Source organism: Cylas formicarius, unplaced genomic scaffold (genome assembly GCF_029955315.1).
Source record: "Cylas formicarius isolate icCylForm1 unplaced genomic scaffold, icCylForm1.1 PGA_scaffold_8__14_contigs__length_24414737, whole genome shotgun sequence".
Lineage (NCBI taxonomy): Eukaryota > Metazoa > Arthropoda > Insecta > Coleoptera > Brentidae > Cylas > Cylas formicarius.
In genome coordinates, this window is record NW_026844361.1 from 21799451 (window position 1) to 21818399 (window position 18949).

The 18949-nt window shown below is 39.9% G+C and overlaps 1 protein-coding gene across 1 annotated transcript in view; it reads left to right on the forward strand.

The window, feature by feature from the left end:
• The window catches only part of LOC132705865 (uncharacterized), a 29393-nt gene extending 12450 nt beyond the window's left edge, over positions 1-16943 (forward strand). Inside the window, exons 5-16 of the mRNA XM_060676802.1 lie at positions 1733-1932; positions 2444-2690; positions 3369-3525; positions 3690-3826; positions 4538-4726; positions 4782-4936; positions 5092-5282; positions 5645-5833; positions 5895-6020; positions 7589-7732; positions 8969-9131; positions 10448-16943. Coding sequence (XP_060532785.1) covers positions 1733-1932; positions 2444-2690; positions 3369-3525; positions 3690-3826; positions 4538-4726; positions 4782-4936; positions 5092-5282; positions 5645-5833; positions 5895-6020; positions 7589-7732; positions 8969-9131; positions 10448-15564 — 7015 coding nt within the window. The 3' untranslated portion in view covers positions 15565-16943. The remainder of the gene's footprint in view (positions 1-1732; positions 1933-2443; positions 2691-3368; positions 3526-3689; positions 3827-4537; positions 4727-4781; positions 4937-5091; positions 5283-5644; positions 5834-5894; positions 6021-7588; positions 7733-8968; positions 9132-10447) is intronic.
• Positions 16944-18949: the final 2006 nt, after the last annotated feature.

Sequence of the window (18949 nt, forward strand, 5' to 3'; positions counted from 1 at the left end):
AAAAATAATAAAAACGAAATCGCAATATTTCGGTTTTTCTCGGATATTTCCGGAACGGCTTGGAATTTTCAAATTCGTAAAACGGGATCTTGTTCGGTATCAAAATGCGCAACTTTTGTCTAATTGAACCGACACTGTATCTCTTATAGTTTCCGAGATCCCCATGCTCTGCATCCTTATCTTGGACACACTGTATACACATTGTGCCAAAAACCAACTAACCAAGTATGCCGTGCTACAAATATGGCTAAAAAATAATGTTTCATATTTATTTGATATTAATAATGAAATTTTTATCCCTGAAGATCCTTTTACGAGTGTTGCGGATCGTTATTCGCATTCGCATCGAGTCCATTTAAGGTAAGCTGTAAGCGTCCGGTTTTAACATAACGTGTATTAGTTATTACTTATTTATGCGGATATTTCCATAAAATTAATAATATATATACCGCAACCCGGCTAAACCTTAACAATGACAAGCTCGATGGGAAAAATGTTATTTATTTAGGAACGAAATAGTTTAGAATCCATTTATGGCCGATGCGGAACTCGATATCCTATATATTTTTTTAAGTTTTTCGAAGGCTGTCCATGGAGCCCAGTCTAGTTCTTTTTCATTTAATTAGCGACTAAAATCACGATGATTATCGGTGTTGCGCGTAAGACAATAGACTTACTGTTACTGTGGAAATATGGAATGGAAATATAAAAAAAAAGAGGATTAAATGATAACTAAATAGGTAAATCACGTAACATTAACTCCTTCAACTTTAAAACACCTTAAACCAGAATAGGATCGAAATCAATTATGGAGAATGAGTATAATATACTTAAGACTTCGGGTATATGATTAAGAAAGAGATAAGCAAAATCAAAAATAAATATTTGTGAGGAAACTTGCATAGACATGGATAATTTTGTAGGAAGTATCGAGAACCAAGTCACATCCCCTTGATACACCTGATTTTACACATTTCAGATTTCACGGATCTTCGAATAATTTTTACGAATTTTACCGATTTTTTTTTACCGTGAGTAGTCTCGGTGGCAGTTTTAAAATAAAAATAATTAAATTGGTTATGAAATAGACAAATACATTAATAAATGATTCCGTAAATATTTAAAATGGACATAAAAATTATATTTTTAATTTTTTTCAAAATTCTGTTTCTTATTTTTTTTTTCGCTTCGAGCAAACACGTTTTTATTTCACCAAGATTTCACGGGTTTCACATAGAACGAAGACTTCGCAGATTTACCCCTCGGGAGGTATGAAATGATGAAGAACTTTGCAGGATTGCAGGAATTATAATAATTAAAATTCATCTTTGTTGTCTTTGTTCTCAAAAGTGCTTGCCTTCTCAAAGTCGCTTGGTTTTGTTAGAAAGAGTGCTAATTATTATTCTGTTGCCCGTACTTTGACGTTATGCTCGTAAAACATTTAAGTTTTTCATATTGCTACCTAGCTTCCTTTTGTTCTATAGAAACTAAATGCTAGCTTTGTCCTCATTTAATACGCGTTTATTTCGATTGAATCGATTGTTTGCCTAATCGAGAGCTGTCAACGGCGAACACCTCTTCCAACAAATTCTATACTGATAAATTCGAACCGATCGCTGTAAAGTTAGTGAGTGAAGAAATGGACGATAACCGGCTGAAACTGTAACTGACTCTTAACGAACGGTCGCTCGCTTGTCGAAACCATGAAATCAATCAAGGCGATTTTTCGCAGAGGACAGAACAAAGATGGCCAAAACCATCCCGATAATCTGTCCAGGACCTCGTCCGTGACCAATTTGGATTCGTTGGAAGTGCAGCAGCAGCAGCAGCAGCAAGGCGCCGTCAAACTGCCCAAACCCAAAAAGAGTGGCTCCAAGGAACGAATAGATAAGGCCAGTAACGATGGAAAGGGGCGCAACGACGGTAGAAAAGGTAAACGTGTGTTTTTGTCGATTTTTCACTTACGCACAACCTACGTGCACGTTACATCTAGCCAAATTTAAAACGTTAACCGCCCCAATGGCTCGTAGCGTTTCTCAAAACCATTTGGACGGGGCGAGTCAACAAATGATCATTATCTCGTTACAAAAGTTATAAAGATTGTTGGGATTTTGTTGTGAATTCCTTTTTAAATTCTTCGTCTTTTCTTATTAATGCCTAAACCGAATGGGTTTTCCAATATTTTAATTTTTCTAGTTTCTCGTTAGTAAATCGTTCGTATTTGATATTATCGTACGCAACGAATATATTTCATTTCGTTTTTAATTGAAAACTATCGATTTTCTTAAATGGCACACCATACATATTGTTATATTTTCTGCAAAATCCTACAACTTTTATTAAGTACGTCCTATACCTATTTTAATTTTTCCAATATTCCAAACGAAATAAAGTTATCAAAATCCGATAGTTTTGAACGCCTCCGTTACGGAATTGTTCCCAGGCATTCACAAAATCAACAACAACAAATTAGATCCTACACCGTCCGTCGGGGTCCCGCCTGTCGATTCCAGTCGGCAGGGCAACTCCAATTCTTCGGATTCGTTACAAGAGATCGAACTGCATCAGTTGCGTAGGCAACTGAAAGACATGGCCGACGAGAAGACGTCACTGGCGTTGCAGTTGGGCGAGCAGAGGGGCCAACTGAACGTACTACAGAAGGAAAACCTCAAACTCCTGGCACGTAACTCGTGATATAATTATACTTTTATTGCTACAACCATCGAAGTGCGCGGGCCAATTTATGTAGTAAAAAACTTAATTAAATTAATTTCAAAACGTCAAAAGTATGTGCGCACATTTTTTAAAAATTATTTAATTGACTGAGAAGACGGGGAGGGATGGGTATTTCTATGCTTAGAAACTTATTTTGAACCTTATTAATGTTAAACTTGTATTTAGTGTTGGTACTGACTATCAATTGACAATTTTTTTAACTGTAGAGTGTTACCTATCATTTTTTAATAATATGTATTTTATAGTAAATTATTTTGCATTTGGGATTGACAAACTATTTTTTGAAATTATGAAGAAGAAAAGGGCCGCACAGTGCAATGTTTTAAGACATGTTAAATTAAAATCCCTCACATTTTACTTGTTTTTTATTTCTACTAAAGCTAAGCGCGAAACACTTATCACTATTGAAATGTAATTTATTTTTTATAGTCCGGTCATGAAGACAGTCAACGTAATTTTTAACTATATAAGCATTTTCGAATCATAGTCCGAGGCGACCAAATTATTAAATAAACCACAGAAAAAGCGTAGAACCAAAATTGGAACCCTGCGGTACACCTGACGTTGCAAATTTTTGTATATCTGGCACTTAATTGAAATTGAAAAATATTGCAGTCTTTCCGGGAGGAAAGTAGTACGAAAATGGAAAAACTGGCCGAGGAGAATACGGCTTTGAGGAATCGACTTAGGGACGTGACTCATTCGCCGCTTAGTGACAACGAGAAACAGCAATTGCTCTACGAATCTCACAGACACCACAGCAGTGCCCCGGCTTCAATAGCTACCAACGTGAGTACTCTGTTGTTGATTTTTTGCGTCGTCACCCTAGTACCATGTCTCCATCTTTCGACGGTTTCGCGAAATAGTGACGCAAATCGGCTTTAATTATACGAAATCTTACTGATTTAAGAAATACTGTCCATGGTGGTTAACCTCGCGGATATGTTGCTTAGTTGCTAGATGATAATGGAGGAGGCGCAAGCGCGTGCACCACTCCGGACTGGGATAAGCATTCCAGCGGCAATATCAGCGAGGTGTCCGTCGCTTGTCTCCAAGACAAGATCAATCAGATGCAAGAAACTCACTACAGGTTTGCACCGTCTTTTTTAAAATTGTTTTTACGTTAGTTCTGCGAGTTTTCCGTAACAAACACGTGATGGTGCTTTTACAATTACTTTTTTTTTTACTTGATTAATTCAATCATTTACCAATCGAAATTGATCGATATTATGAGCAAAACAAGTAACATGAAATTGGTTAGAATAAAATATTTTTAAATAATAAATATAGGGTGCAGTTACGCTTAAATTGTTAGTTTTTTTCCAATCTACCTTAAACGGAGTCACTGGTTTTCCCTAAGACTCCATTCAATGTATGTGCAATATATCTCCTACAGTTGTTTCATCAACCACGAGATAAAAAGTGGCACATTGGCTTCATTGACTGATTAAATCAACATCGCATATCTTTTGTTAAACCGTTTGTTTTGCATTCTTTGAATTTTTAAAATTTTCTAGAAGTCCCTGCTCCATTTTCACTGTATTCCATTAATTTTATTTTGTGCTAGGCAATTTTTTATTTATCTCTGTTGACTCTTTTATATTCGCTTTCAGTCCCTTGTGTTTTCTATAAATTCATCCAATCCGCGTTTAATTTTCGGACTTATATCCTCGATCATTGTCAGTGTCAAACAGTCATTTTTCTCTAATCCATCATATGTGTTATGCAGCTAGACCTAATATAAAGTTGCTAGACACTCGTTTCCATGTCGTCCATTCTAAAATAAAAATCACCCACGCAGCACCAACGAGGAGCTGCAGGCGACGCTGCAGGAGTTGACCGATCTGCAACGGCAACTCACCGAGTTGCAGCAGGAAAACGAGAGACTGAACGAGGAGAAAAGCCTAATGTTCGACAGTTTGTGTCGGCAGACGGAAAGACTGAACGATTCGCGACAAGAGGTGGAGAACCTGAAACAGCTTATTTATAGGTATTTTTCGGAAGCATTTTTTTTCCCGCTACGACGCTTCTCCGTTCGCTTTCAGAGACCGATCCGAAGAGATGGGCGTCGATCACTTCGAATCGGTAGCCGAGAGGGAACAAAAACTGGTCGAGATGCTGCAAACGACCCAAGAGGAGAGGGAGACCTTGCTTTTGAAGCTGGGGCAAATACAGACGGAACTGCACGAAACCAGAGCCGGTATTTATTTTATATAAAATTTTGAACACTAAAAACCAGCCACAAAATTGGGAAAGGAACGTGTTAAACGTGCCTTTTTTCTTTTGACATAAATTTGATCAGTGGATACTCGACATTTTGCCCGTTACGAGTTGAAATGGTTTTTTTTTATACAGTAACGGTTGAAAAAAGCGACACGATCGCGCAGCTAACCGAGCGGGTGAAAACGCTGGAATGTTCGTTGGACGCGAAGAACGCCGAACACAAGCAACTCGACCAAGAGCTGACCCGGGCGAAAGATCAATGTTCGGGCAAGCTGATCGAGATTAATAGGTTGAGCGATTTGCTCGAAAACGCCAGGACCAAGGTATGCACGTGAAAATGAACGTCTTGTTGCTAACAAAAGTCAGTTTGCAATGATTTCAACCACGTACCCAGAGAGATCAAGAGAGATATTGAACCAAGAAGGAATTTTTTTTCGACATGTTTTTGTTATTTATGTTGTCAATATTCGCGTCTATCGAAATCTATTTTGTCGGACTGCTATTCTCATCAAGAAATCTTCAGGTCTAAGTAGTTGCCGCACATTCTTCTCTTGGGTTCTGCACAGCTCGAAGAGGCGGAGCCTCCGAACTGATGCGTTGATTCGTGATCTGGTTCTATTCAGAACCTTGAACGTCCCAATCTTGTATTTCTCGAAGAACGGCACTAATCCTATATGAATCGTAGATAAACGAACTGGAACAAGATAGAGCATTGAGCGACAAGAGCGAGTTGGACGAGTTGCTGGACAACGCGAGGAAAGAGAAGGACCAGCTGGAGTCGGAGGTGGCCTATCTGAAGGAGCAGCTGGCGCGAAGCAAGAACGAAATCGACAAGCTCAGGGAGCAAGTGATGGTATTGCAGGAAGAATGCAAGGTGAGAGTGGCGGTTGATGATCGCGGTTCAGTTCTCAATTGGAGCCCCGTCGTTCGATTAGGTTACCAGGAACAACGCGAAAACGACACGGTCCGATTTGGAATACAAATGCGAGAAGTTGGCCCACGAGAAGAACAGTTTGGTTGAACAGCTGCAGCAATTTCAGGAGGCGATTAACGAGTTGCAGGTAATTTAATAATAATAACAAGAAAATGTGTATAAATAAAGTGTAGCCTACATTGTGATTTTTAAGACAATGTTGAACTTGCATTGTCTTTATTTTTAACTTACACAACATTTCGGACAGTTGTGTCACTACCCGTTATGACGTGTAAACTCATGATCGGAATCGTTTTCGTCACCGAAGCCATCGGAACCGTTTTTCATCACCCTAATCATAATCGTTCCCTTACAGTCACGATCATCGTCGTCATGGTTATAGTCGTAATCGTTATTGTAATGGTCGTCTTCGGAATCGTTTTCGTCATCGTCGTCGTCGTCATCTTCGTTTTAGTCATCGCCATCATAATCGTAATCGATTCCATCAAAGTTATCGTCATCATAGTAATTGTTTCGTCATCGTCATCGTTTTCGTCAGCGCTGTCATCATTCATCGTCTTCTTAAATGTTATCGTCATCGCTATCGACGGAATCGTTTTCGTTACTGCAATTATCGCCTTCGTCATCGTCATCGTCACGATTATTATTATTATTACACCAACCTGGGTCCACGGCCGTCGATAACATTTGATGTATAGTGCGTGAAGATGATTGGTTATGGCAAATAAAAAGAGAGAGATTTGTTCTGGAAGCGTTTTCGTCACCGAAGCCATCGGAATCGTTTTCCATCACCCTAAACATAATCGTTCCCTTACAGTCACGATCATCGTCGTCATTCTTCGTCTTCGTAATGGCCATGGTCAGAGTCGTAATCGTTATTGTACTGGTCATCTTCGGAATCCTTTTTCGTCATCGTCGTCGTCGTCATCTTCGTTTTAGTCATCGTCATCATAATCGTAATCGATTCCATCAAAGTTATCGTCATCATCGTAATTGTTTCGTCATCGTCATCGTTTTCGTCAGCGCTGTCGTCATTCATCGTCTTCTTAAATGTTATCGTCATCGCTATCGACGGAATCGTTTTCGTTACTGCAATTATCGCCTTCGTCATCGTCATCGTCACGATTATTATTATTATTACACCAACCTGGGTCCACGGCCGTCGATAACATTTGATGTATAGTGCGTGAAGATGATTGGTTATGGAAAATAAAAAGAGAGAGATTTGTTCTGGAAGCGTTTTCGTCACCGAAGCCACCGGAATCGTTTTTCATCACCCTAATCATAATCGTTCCCTTACAGTCACGATCATCGTCGTCATTCTTCGTCTTCGTAATGGCCATGGTCATAGTCGTAATCGTTATTGTAATGGTCATCTTCGGAATCCTTTTTCGTCATCGTCGTCGTCGTCATCTTCGTTTTAGTCATCGTCATCATAATCGTAATCGATTTCATCTTCGTAACTGTTTCGTCATCGTCACAATAATCGTCATCGTTTTCGTCAGCGCCATCGTCATTCGTCGTCTTCTTAATTGTAATCGTCATCGCTATCGACGGAATCGTCATCGTCACGAATATTATTATTATTATTACACCAACCTGGGTCCACGACCGTCGATAACATTTGATGTATAGTGCGTGAAGATGATTGGTTATGGCAAATAAAAAGAGAGAGATTTGTTCTGTGGATTCCAGGTCCAGAGTCAGTGTCATTTAGAAGACAAGAGGCAACTCTCGGCGGTACTGTCAGAGACGCAGAGGAATTTGAGTGAGGCAGAGAGACGCGGTTTAAATTTGGAAAATGAAATCGACGAGTTGAAAAAGTTGAGATCCGAGGAGGTATGTACGTTTTTATAGCTTCGGAATAACATTGTACTTCTATTACAAGATGATCCATCAATTGTCCCGCCTAAATTAACAGCAGACGACGCCAAAAAACCAAATATCCGGGTTTCTTTCGTAATACGAGTCCTAATAATTGGTTGTTAAAAGTTACAATGCTGCGTGGTCCGTTGCCAAAGATGGCGAGGGTGAATTTTCTAATTTTAATAAAAGTTTTGTTTTCGTTAGTACACCTTGAGACGCAAAAATAATGAAATAAGTTCCCCGATTAGTGACAATCGTGATAAATTAAAAAAACTCATACAAAATAGAATATTAGGCGAAATATCACCCAAAGGACGCTTGTAAACTTTTTATACAAGCAATTTATTTAATCAAGGAACATTCCCATAAAAAGTCGTTGTGATTATCAAAAAATAATAATTAATAAATAAAAAAAAATAATGACATTAAGGATAAGCCATTTAAAAAATCCACTGGTAATTTGTTGATTGATTTTTAGAAGGTTTACATGAAAAAGATCTTTCAAACAATGTCGAATTGAGAGTAGCAACCGTATTTTTGGAAGTTTTGGAAATAAAATTGAGAAGTAGGTAGTTTCTGTTGGCGTATCGCCTAACGTTATATGAACTATAAAAACTAATCCTACGGGCAATCTATCGTTAATAAAATTGTCTGGTATGATGGTGAAACGTAAAGATCTGTCTCAGATTTTTTTTGGTAGGACAATTGAGACGATGTTTGCGCTCCGCTCCTTTAGCTCCGCCCCCCCTCATTCAGTATATAAGCAGGTACAAAATAACAATGCAGTTTCATTTAAGCCCTGAAAAAAAATAATCGGTGAAACAACCTCACAAAATGAATCTGGAAAATTTGTAAAAAGAATATGATTTCATTCCCATAACATCCTGTAGAATGATAGTAGAAAGTTGCCAGTTCGAGATAGTGAATCGATTTAAATTGTCCCCATTACAACTGTAACAATCCTTGTGCAAACAACCGAATTTTTCCCGCAGTATCTCATTTTTATCTGCATCTGATAACGGTGTTTGATATATTAATATTTTTATTGATACTGACTTTTTGTAACTAAACAAACATGAGTAACATCAGTCTCCTTCGTATATATCGGCAAGCGAAATTCGTATTTACGCCCCGTAGACGGTTTTTTAATTATTTGTTTTTTTTTTTTTTTTTTTGAGGCTCACATCAGTCTCCCTTGCCTGATTTCAGAACGACGAATGGGAAAAGTTCCAAAACGATCTGCTCACGTCGGTCCGCGTGGCGAACGATTTTAAAACCGAAGCCCAACAAGAGCTGCAGAAAATCATATTGGAGAACAAGACCTACAGGGAGAGAGTCAGACTGTTGGAGAACCAAGTGGAAAAGTTCAAGTGTAAGTTTTACCCGTAGAAAAAAACATGTCCGTGGGTCTTGGTGATGGGAGGTCGATGTCGGTGGCGGTGTGGTATCTTAACCCGTTATGTAAAAAAGAAACGTGTGCCCAATTTTCGGTACCCTTGCGTTGTATCTCTCTCGTTATTTTTATTAGACGGAAAAAAGTGACCAATATTTTTGACAGCCTGCTGAGTTAAAGTTATGGGTTAGGAATTGTTATTGATTTTTTTCCGTAGAATTCGGTTTTTCAAAAACTTTCAGGGCGTTTCAAAACAAATGCGAAAATGTACAGGGTAGTTTGTTATATAAAGTGATTAATATATATTATTAGATTAAATTCAACAGTACTTAGCCAAAATAGAAAAGAAGTAAAGAAGAGAACCTCAGGGAACATACATCGGAGAATGGGAGCGATAAGAAAAGCTATAATACAAAAAAAAAAGATAAATAGAAAAAGGAAGTACAGAATATTCTTTCGCAACCAAGAATCTTACTCTAACAGCGTAAATAAAACACTGAGGTGCTCCAAACGTATTTGAATTCCGAATGCGGGTTGTCTTCAGCTACTTGCCTGTTGTGAAAGTTTTCAGTTGCCTTTGAGAGAAACTAGCTTCTTACGAAAAGAGGATTTTTGAAAAAAAAAGAGTCATCAAAAGTCCAAAAATCATCTTGGTAAAAGACCTCGAAGGCTCAGTATATGGCATCGATATCTTCTATACGGTCGATGCATTAGTACTGCTGCTGCTGTCTTGTTAATTATCTCTGGTTGCCTTAAAATATATTTAGTCTGGGTTCAGTGATTTAGATTGACAACTAGAGCGCCTAATGTCTGTTTCTGTCTATACTAATATCCGACAATCTTAATCGCCAATGGCAATGTTCGCGCCCCTCCTTGAACCCCGTCCCCCTCAATCGTGTATAAGCCGGTACAGGTGAGAATTCAAAGCAGTTCCGATTAAACCCTGAAGAAGGCAACAGGCAATATTCTTCTTGAAAATAATATAAAGCAACTAAAAAATTTACACAATACGCAACACCCGAGGCAGCTTTCAATTCGCGACAATTCGCGAAATTGAAAATTTTAAATCGGTCAACTAGTAATAATATACGGGGTGTTCCGTGTGGAACAGGCGTGAACCGTAACCGAAAACAATTTTAGAAGGCATGTATAAAAATAACGGAGATACGACTAACCGTAAATTCGTCTGCGTCAACTAAAATTCGTTGCGAAACGCTTGTGTGCGAAGTTCAGTGTCAAATTGGTGTCGAACCGTTCCGATATTACAATACTGTGTATTTTCTTCCGTCAAATAGGTGCGTATACGACGACCGCGTGCCAAACTGAATGCATACTGACGCCTCAGTTGCTGTCGTACGCCAAAAACTCGGAATTTCCTCGTCCGCCGGACACGATGGACAAACTTTTTTCCGTATCGGGCAGGGAAAGGCGCGGCAAAGTAAATTCCGCGGGCGTCAAGGCTCGGAAGAGTAAAGAGAGCGTCGAATCGGAAAGTCTGTTTTCGCGGTTCGCGAAAAGGCGCGAAAAGAAACCGAATCCGATCGGTCGCAGGTTCATGTCCGTCGAGGAAGAGATGTTGCTCAAATCTCTGGACGATTGGTACGCGAATATCGATAGCGCCGTGCCCGACGAGCGTTTATCGAAGGAAGATCGAGCGGTGAAGCGACTCAAAGCTTTGTACGAGGACGATTCCCTCAGGAACAAGCCCGTCGCGAAGAAACCCAAAGAACAGCTGGCCATAAGCAAGCCGCTGCTCGATTCGGTGGTGCGCGACCCCACGCTGGGCGTGATCGTCAGAAATCCCAGGGTCAGAAGCATCGAGCAGACCCCGAGGGTGAGCGCGTTGGAGGATTCTCGAATCGTAGCCACCGACAGCGAAATCGATGGTAAACCGAGACGACCCAGGTTAAAAAGCGAAGAGACGGTCTCAAAAACGGAGCAGCATTTTCACAAGAGCAGAAGCTTGGACGATTTGAAGTTGTTTGAAGAAAACGCGCTTTTCAGAAGCGCGGAGACGGAAAATTTGGCCGACCCGGCGGACGTGCAGCCCTACGATTCGGTGTCCAATGCGAGAGGCTCGACCGGCACGCTGCCGAAACCGAAAATCGACATAAACTTTGAAAATTTGGACGAGATAATCGCGACGATCCCGAAGGACGCTTCCGAAATGAGCGAGGAGCAAAAATTCGCGCTGAAACTGAAGACCGCGTTGAACGACGCCGAGCGGAAAACCACCCTGAAAAAGAAGCGGGTGACCAATGTGGAAATCAGCGAACCGACGAGGGAATCGGTCGAGAAGAACCGGAAATTGAAGGCGATCATGATGGACCCTAGAATACCGGCGGCGAGCGATAAGGTTCGAAGGCACAGCACGGACGCGAAACACGCGCAAAGGATCGACGGAAGGAAAACGACGTCCGCCAGCAAGTCCTGCGAAGACATTTCGTTTTCTTTCGTTCCGAATAAAATTCCGTGCGACGAGGATCTGTTGTATAACGAAACTTTAAACAAAAAAGTGGGTTCCAAAATAACTATAGCCGGATCGGACGAGGAAGAGAAAGATCCGAGGATTTTGGAGACGCGGGAAAAGTACCAAAAAGATTTGAAGGTGATGCTGAAAACGATCCGCGACGAAGAGCAGAGAAAGAGAGCTTTGCAACCATCGTACGCCATTTCCACGGAAGAAATACCGTACCAAAATGTTACTCTGGATAGTGTTCAGTCGGATACGCAAAAGTTTTTGCTCGAGGATGCTTCCGACGTACCTAATTTACAATCGCAGCCTGATACCGACGGTGATATTAGACCTCCTCCGAAAGATCAGGATGAATTTCGATTGGTATTAGGTTCCGGAGAGGCAGGGTTCCTAGATGCAGCGAATGAACTGGTAAAATTAAAGAATTCGGTTGGATTTATGGAGGAAAATGTCGAACGCGATGACGGAGGAATCGGAAATTCGTTTGGATCGCGACACTGGACTTTGTATCAAGCAACGTCGACTAATACTTCTGCTGCAGATATTGCATTGCAAAAGGGAGATCAACGTGGCTTGGACCTCGCATCCGTTTACAAAAATGAAGTGGAGAACAACGGGGAACGAACACGGATCGTTCCGAATGACTTCATCCGTGAATCCAACATTTCATTTTACGTAGAAGATGAAAATAACTTGGCGAAGAGACACGCTGAAACGTCTTGCAACGAAGATCTATTGTATAACGAGACCTTAAACAAAAAAGTCAGGATCCGAGACGGGGAACGTTTCTGCGCAGAGCCTCAGAGCCTTGCCAACCTTACAATAACTTCTGGAAATGGTAAAAGAGACGTAACGGAATCGAATATGTTGAATTCGCTCGACGGTCAGCAAAATAATATTTCAATGATCTCCGGGCAGTCCCGCAACGAAATTTATTGTGACTCGTCCGAGGCTTCTGAGCAGACAAATGAAACACTTCCTCCGTTCAGAAGTTTAGAAGCTTCGTATACGCTTCAGCTTGCAACATCTAATTTACAACGTCATTCGAAGGAAAATTTCTCCAAACAGGATGATGAAACGATGAACGAGCTAGTAAAACCTGAGAATGCTGTTGGGTTTATGGAGGGAAGTGTCGAACGCGATAACGGTGGAATCGGAAATTCGTTTGGATCGCGACATAAGACTTTGTATGATGAAGTTCAGCTTTCAGTCGCGGAAAATATCAAGTTTCCTCAAGCAACTCCGACCAATATTCCTGCTGCATTGGGGTCGCCTTTGAATCTTGACGAAAACGACGTGGAGAACGGCAAATCTGGCACAATCGGTACACAAAGTCCGGAACCGACCGATAGAAGGAAAACCCCAACTACCAAGTCCTACGAGGATATAACGTTTTCTTTCGTTCCGAATTATTCCATCCATGAATCCGACGTTTCATTTTATGTAGAAGATGAAAACAATTTGGCAAAGAGCACCGCTGAAACGTCTTGCAAGGAAGATCTATTGCATAACGAGACGTATAACAAAAAATTAAATGTTCGAGACGAAGAAAGTTTCCGTGTAAAGCCTCAGAGCCTGGGTAACTTTCCAATAGTGTCCGAAAGTCATAACGAAGACGTATTGAAATCGAATATTTTGAGTTCGCTCGACGGTCACCATAATAGCATTTCGATCATCTCGAAGCAGTCACGCGACGAAATTTATTCTGACGCTTCTGACCCGCCAAATAAAACACTTTCTGCGTTGAGAAGTTTAGAAGCTTCGAATTCGTTCCAGCTTGCAACATCTAATTTTCAACCTCGTTCGAATGAAAGATTCTCTGAAGTGGACGTGGATGGTTCTACATTCGTCGTAGCTCAACAGAATGATGATAATAACGATGCAATGAATGAGCTAGTAAAATCTGAGAATACCGTTCAATTTATGGAAGCAAGTGTCGAACATGATGTCGGCGCATTGATGCATGATGAAAGTGCGCATTCAATTGCGGAAAACATCAATACTCCTGTAGATATTGCGTATACTTACGAAGACATTGAAAAAGAAAATCAATACGGCGTGGTGTCGCCTTTGGACCTTAGATTCGTTTACAAAAACGTCGTAACGGAGATTAAGAAGAAATTCCCGTCAGGTGAGTCAGAAGTGCGGCAAACGGACGATGAGAAATTAGACGGCGATTTTAAGCGCCCCGGGATATCGCAAATCGATCGCGAAATGGAAGAAATATTAGAAAAGTACTTGCACACGAGAGCGTCGCTTATTGTCAAAACAACAGGGACTTACGATCCCGATAACATCAAAGATATAGAATTGAAGACAAGAGAAATGAGCCAAAAATATATTCAGGAAAAGGACGAAGGGTACTCTAACGTATCGGTAGCGGTCGCGGCTGAAACAGCGAAGGATGACAAATTGATGCACCTCACGGACGAGGAATTGGCGCTAATAAGGTCCGTCCAAGAAGACCGATATTCCAGGCCATTGTCAGACTTTAACGAGGAAGATTTGTTGTTGATCGATGAAATTTCAAAGAGATACCCCAGCAGCAGGAATTCTGTCGAGTACAGTAGTAGCAGTAATGCGAGTTGCGTGAAAGATATCGCTTTAACCGATTGCGCCGATTGTCCTAGTGCACCATCGTCGTCATCAATTGAAGCAGTTACGGTTGACGAAACTAACGATTCTTCAATGCGAAGCGCCAGGGAAGGTAAAGATCACTCCGATGGCAGAGGAAAAGATGAGGAAAAGTCTCTTCGTTCTCAGGATATAAACGAGATTCGAAGTGATATCGATGATACCAAGAGTCCGTTAATAGGGAATAAAGTGAATTTACCGCCACAGCCTGAAGCTAACGTCCACGTTCCGGCATCGGAAGAACCCGTAGTCGCGAAAGTTTTGCCTAGATCTCTAATACCAAGACCGACGCATAGGGAGAAGTTCGAAACCAAAAGTTTAGATGACGGTTTAAACTACGAGCCGGTATACGCGAACGCGATGCCTTTTTCCGAGAAATCAGCGGGCGGAATTCGGACGAGTCGGGATAAAACGGGAAAACGGCCGTTGCCGCCGCCTAGGCGCTCGTTCCAATCGAAACGTAACGATCGCGAAATTTTACCGAAAAACGTCAACATTTGGCACGAAACCGTCAGCGTTGTCAAAATGACGGACGCCGATCGAAATTTCAGTGACGAGGTCCGAGAAAACGCGGAAACGACGACGGAAAAGGGTCAAATCTTTCGCGCCTCGGTCGTTTTCGTCAAAGACGACGTCAAAGACATCTCGTCCGACGAAGCGTCCAGTTCATCGGGCGTCACGCGGTCGGCCGAGTCCGTCGCGGTGCGCAGCAAAATCGAGCGAATCGACATTACGCGCAGTAACGACGAAATCGAGGAAGTTCCGCGGGCGAGCAGTTCGGCCAACCTGTCCGACATCAACCTATTCAAAATGGAAGAATCCGAATCCGGTTGCGACTCGTATTTGGAGTTATTCAAGAGCAGGGAGCAAAAAAGGTTCGAGGACCTAAAAGGCAGAAAGAGTCCGAAGGAGAACGTGCTGGTGCTCGCCCGCTCGGAGGACGACGGGAACGAAGAGACGGATGACGGGCCGAAGATTGTAAACTTCGTCCCTTTAGACGACGAAACCCACCCGTATTTCACCAACGATTTAGTGAGTACTAGCAGCACGTTGGAACGGGAGAGGACCTACCACGTGTTAAACCGCGCCGCCATGTTGTCCGAGCTGGACGAACAGGAACACGTGTCGTTGGAAGCTGGGAGCCGGAGCAGCTTTTCCCAAGCGAAGAAGTTATTCGAGGCCCTCGCGGAAGCTAACAAAGAGGAGGGCATCTCCAGGAGGTCTTCGAAAAGATCTATCGGACGTGCCACGAAAATTGAGGAGGGCGCGTTATCGCAGATCGCCGACGAGGAGACGTGGTAACGCTGTCAATAAATTAAGTATCGTCGATGTAAATGAAATTTTATTCGATATTGTTAATAAATGCGTATTCACGGAAGCGTCTGTTTACTTTAGAGAACATTCATCCGCACCATAAGTTGATGAATTGCCTAACTGCAATTCATCAACTTATTAACTATTTACACTGTTGACTTCTTCAGAGAGCGCATTCTACTCTTTTACTGCGCATATACTATTCGAGGAGGGCGGAGCCAAAAGATTTTTATCTTTTATCGAATGATCAACAGCTAACCTAATATCAGAAAATGTCAAATTTGCGAATTGAGTGCATAAAATTCTGAAAATGTAATGTCCGTATATTTCAAACGCATGGCACGTCATGTGAAATAGTTCGATTTTCTAACAGATTTATTCTTTGCGTGTCGGTTAAGACGTCTGACTAGAAATCGAATTCTGTATGGCAGCGTAGGTTCGAATCCTACTTACTGCAAACGACCATTGTTTTGCTTTGAATATATATTTTTTTAATTAGCAGCTCAGCGAAGAAATTTTTGTCAAATATGGGGAATGTGTGCATACATTTATAACAATATAATGCCCTTATATTTCAAATGCATGGCACATCACCAGAAATAGTTCGACTTTCAAACAAATTTAGTCTTGGCCTGTCGGTTAAGACGTCTGACTAGAAATCGGATTCTCTATAGCAGCATAGTTTCGAAACCTACCTACTGCAAACGACCTTTGTTTTGCTTGAAATATATATTTTTTTAATTAACAGCTCAGTCCAGAAAATTTTGTCAAATATGGGACTTGAGTGCATAAATTTATCAAATATGATCAAATTTCACACAACCTTAACATTTCACAAAGGTTTCTAAATAATTTTACGGATTTTAACTACTTTGAAAAATAACTTTTATATAGTAAAAAATAAGCTTCAAATCTCTTTTCAAGAAGAGGCAAAGAATATTATCAGTGATGCTAAATTGTTAAAACGGGTTTAAAAATGATATTTTCGATATCTTTTTACAATGTTTTTCTTTCCACAGTCAGTGTGGTAACCATAGAACAAAAACTGATTTAATGCAGAAAGGACGTCATAATTCACAAATAGTAGATTGCTCAAAAACCAACAAACTCCAAGGGACCCTTCCAACCAAATTCTCCAAATATTTGATTTTGCATTATTTTTCAAAATTTTTACTCTTAAAAAATTTAAATTCGTGTTCACAAGGCCCTAGAAAAAAAGATATTTTCTTAAAAACTGTTTACGCTTCCGAAACAAATATTGGACGAAAAGATCCGCGAGATTCAGTACTATAAACTTTTATTCTTGATAATTTTGGAAAATGTGAGGGGTGTGCCCGGTATTCGCAAAAAAAAACCTGAAAATTATGTTTCCCCTGGAATTAAAATTTGCTGTAATTTTTTATTATGTATTCATATATATATATATATATATATATATATATATATATATATATATATATATATATATATATATATATATATATATATATATATATATATATATATATATATATATGATGACACTATATTCCGGGATATCATCCGTTCGCTCGTTGAACTCCGACTGGAATCCTGCAAATCCTGCATCCGACTGGAATCCTGCAGACGTTTCGCCAAAATCTCACTTGGCATTTTGGCGAAACGTCTGCAGGATTCCAGTCGGATGCAGGATTTGCAGGATTCCAGTCGGAGTTCAACGAGCGAACGGATGATATCCCGGAATATAGTGTCATCACATTTTCCATCCGTGAATCAATACGTGAGAATATATATATATATATATATATATATATATATATATATATATATATATATATATATATATATATATATATATATATATATATTCTCACGTATTGATTCACGGATGGAAAAATATGATGACACTATATTCCGGGATATCATCCGTTCGCTCGTTGAACTCCGACTGGAATCCTGCAGACGTTTCGCCAAAATCTCACTTGGCATCTTCAATGCTCGCGCTCCGAAAACACTTCGAACACTGGGCGAACAACGAGCGAACGGATGATATCCCGGAATATAGTGTCATCATATATATATATATATATATATATATATATATATATATATATATATATATATATATATATATATATATATATATATATATATATATATATATATATAAATTATGTTTCAGTTGTCAATTTATTTTACAGTTTACGGCTAAAACTTTTATATTTAAGATTTTCACTTATATATATATATATATATATATATATATATATATATATATATATATATATATATATATATATATATATATATATATATATAATTATGTTTCAGTTGTCAATTTATTTTACAGTTTACGGCTAAAACTTTTATATTTAAGATTTTCACTTATTGTACAGAGTGTTCCCGATAGTCCACAGTGTGTTAAGAAATGTATTAAGTGTCTCAAATTTGCAGCTATCGACTTCAGATGTGGCAGTGAAGTGAAGAAGAAGCAGTAAGTTGTAAAGACATGTTTCTTTTATTTTTACTTTGCAGCTACGCAGGAGCAAGTGTCAATAAGGCCTACCAGTTTTCCCGGCGAAGAGTTGAGCCTGCGAAGGAAGAACCCGGCCTTGAGTAGACAAAACAGCAGGCAATCGGTTAAATCGTTGATCGAATCGATCGAAAGCCAAGCGAAGCCTTTAACGAAAACTGGTAGGTTGCGTCAAACGTCGCTGTCGCATTTGTTTCCGATGAGCACTAATCATTTTTTATTGTATTCGAAGGTATCAATTGATCTATGGCCCAATGGTCTTTATTCAAGTAGTATTGTTGAGAAAATCTCACTTTTCAGCAAATATTTACTAAACGTGTCTAATTAAAAAGTTTGGGCAAACTGAGTAACTCCTGTATGTATTACAGCAACTAAGAAATGACAAAGCATTGTCTTAATAATGCTGATGCTATTTTATAAATTCCATTGATTATAGTTGTGAAAGTGCTCTTACAGATGTAACGACTGGCTTGGTCTGAAATCGTCACTACTAGCAGTGAAGCGTCTTGCAAATTCGTCCTATTTAAAAGACTGAAGAAAAAATCAAGGGAGTGCCTTAGAGTAGTGTTGTAGGCCCTTCTTTACAGTTTTGTGTTCATAATTTTTATGCCTATGACACTCAACTGTCTTTTGTCTTTCTGAAAAATGCCTTAAAATTCTCTAGGGAGATCTCCGTTATGACTTTTGTTAGCAGTTGCGAAAGTTTGCCAGTGCCAGCAAGAAATAAATAAGACGTAATGTATAATTGATGATTAATCAAAAATGTAACTGATCATCAAGTATTAAGAGTAGTGTCTTGAATACTGCCGTTTCCAAACCCATTTTGTAATTGGTCCCGGTGCGGTTCAATTTTAAACAGTG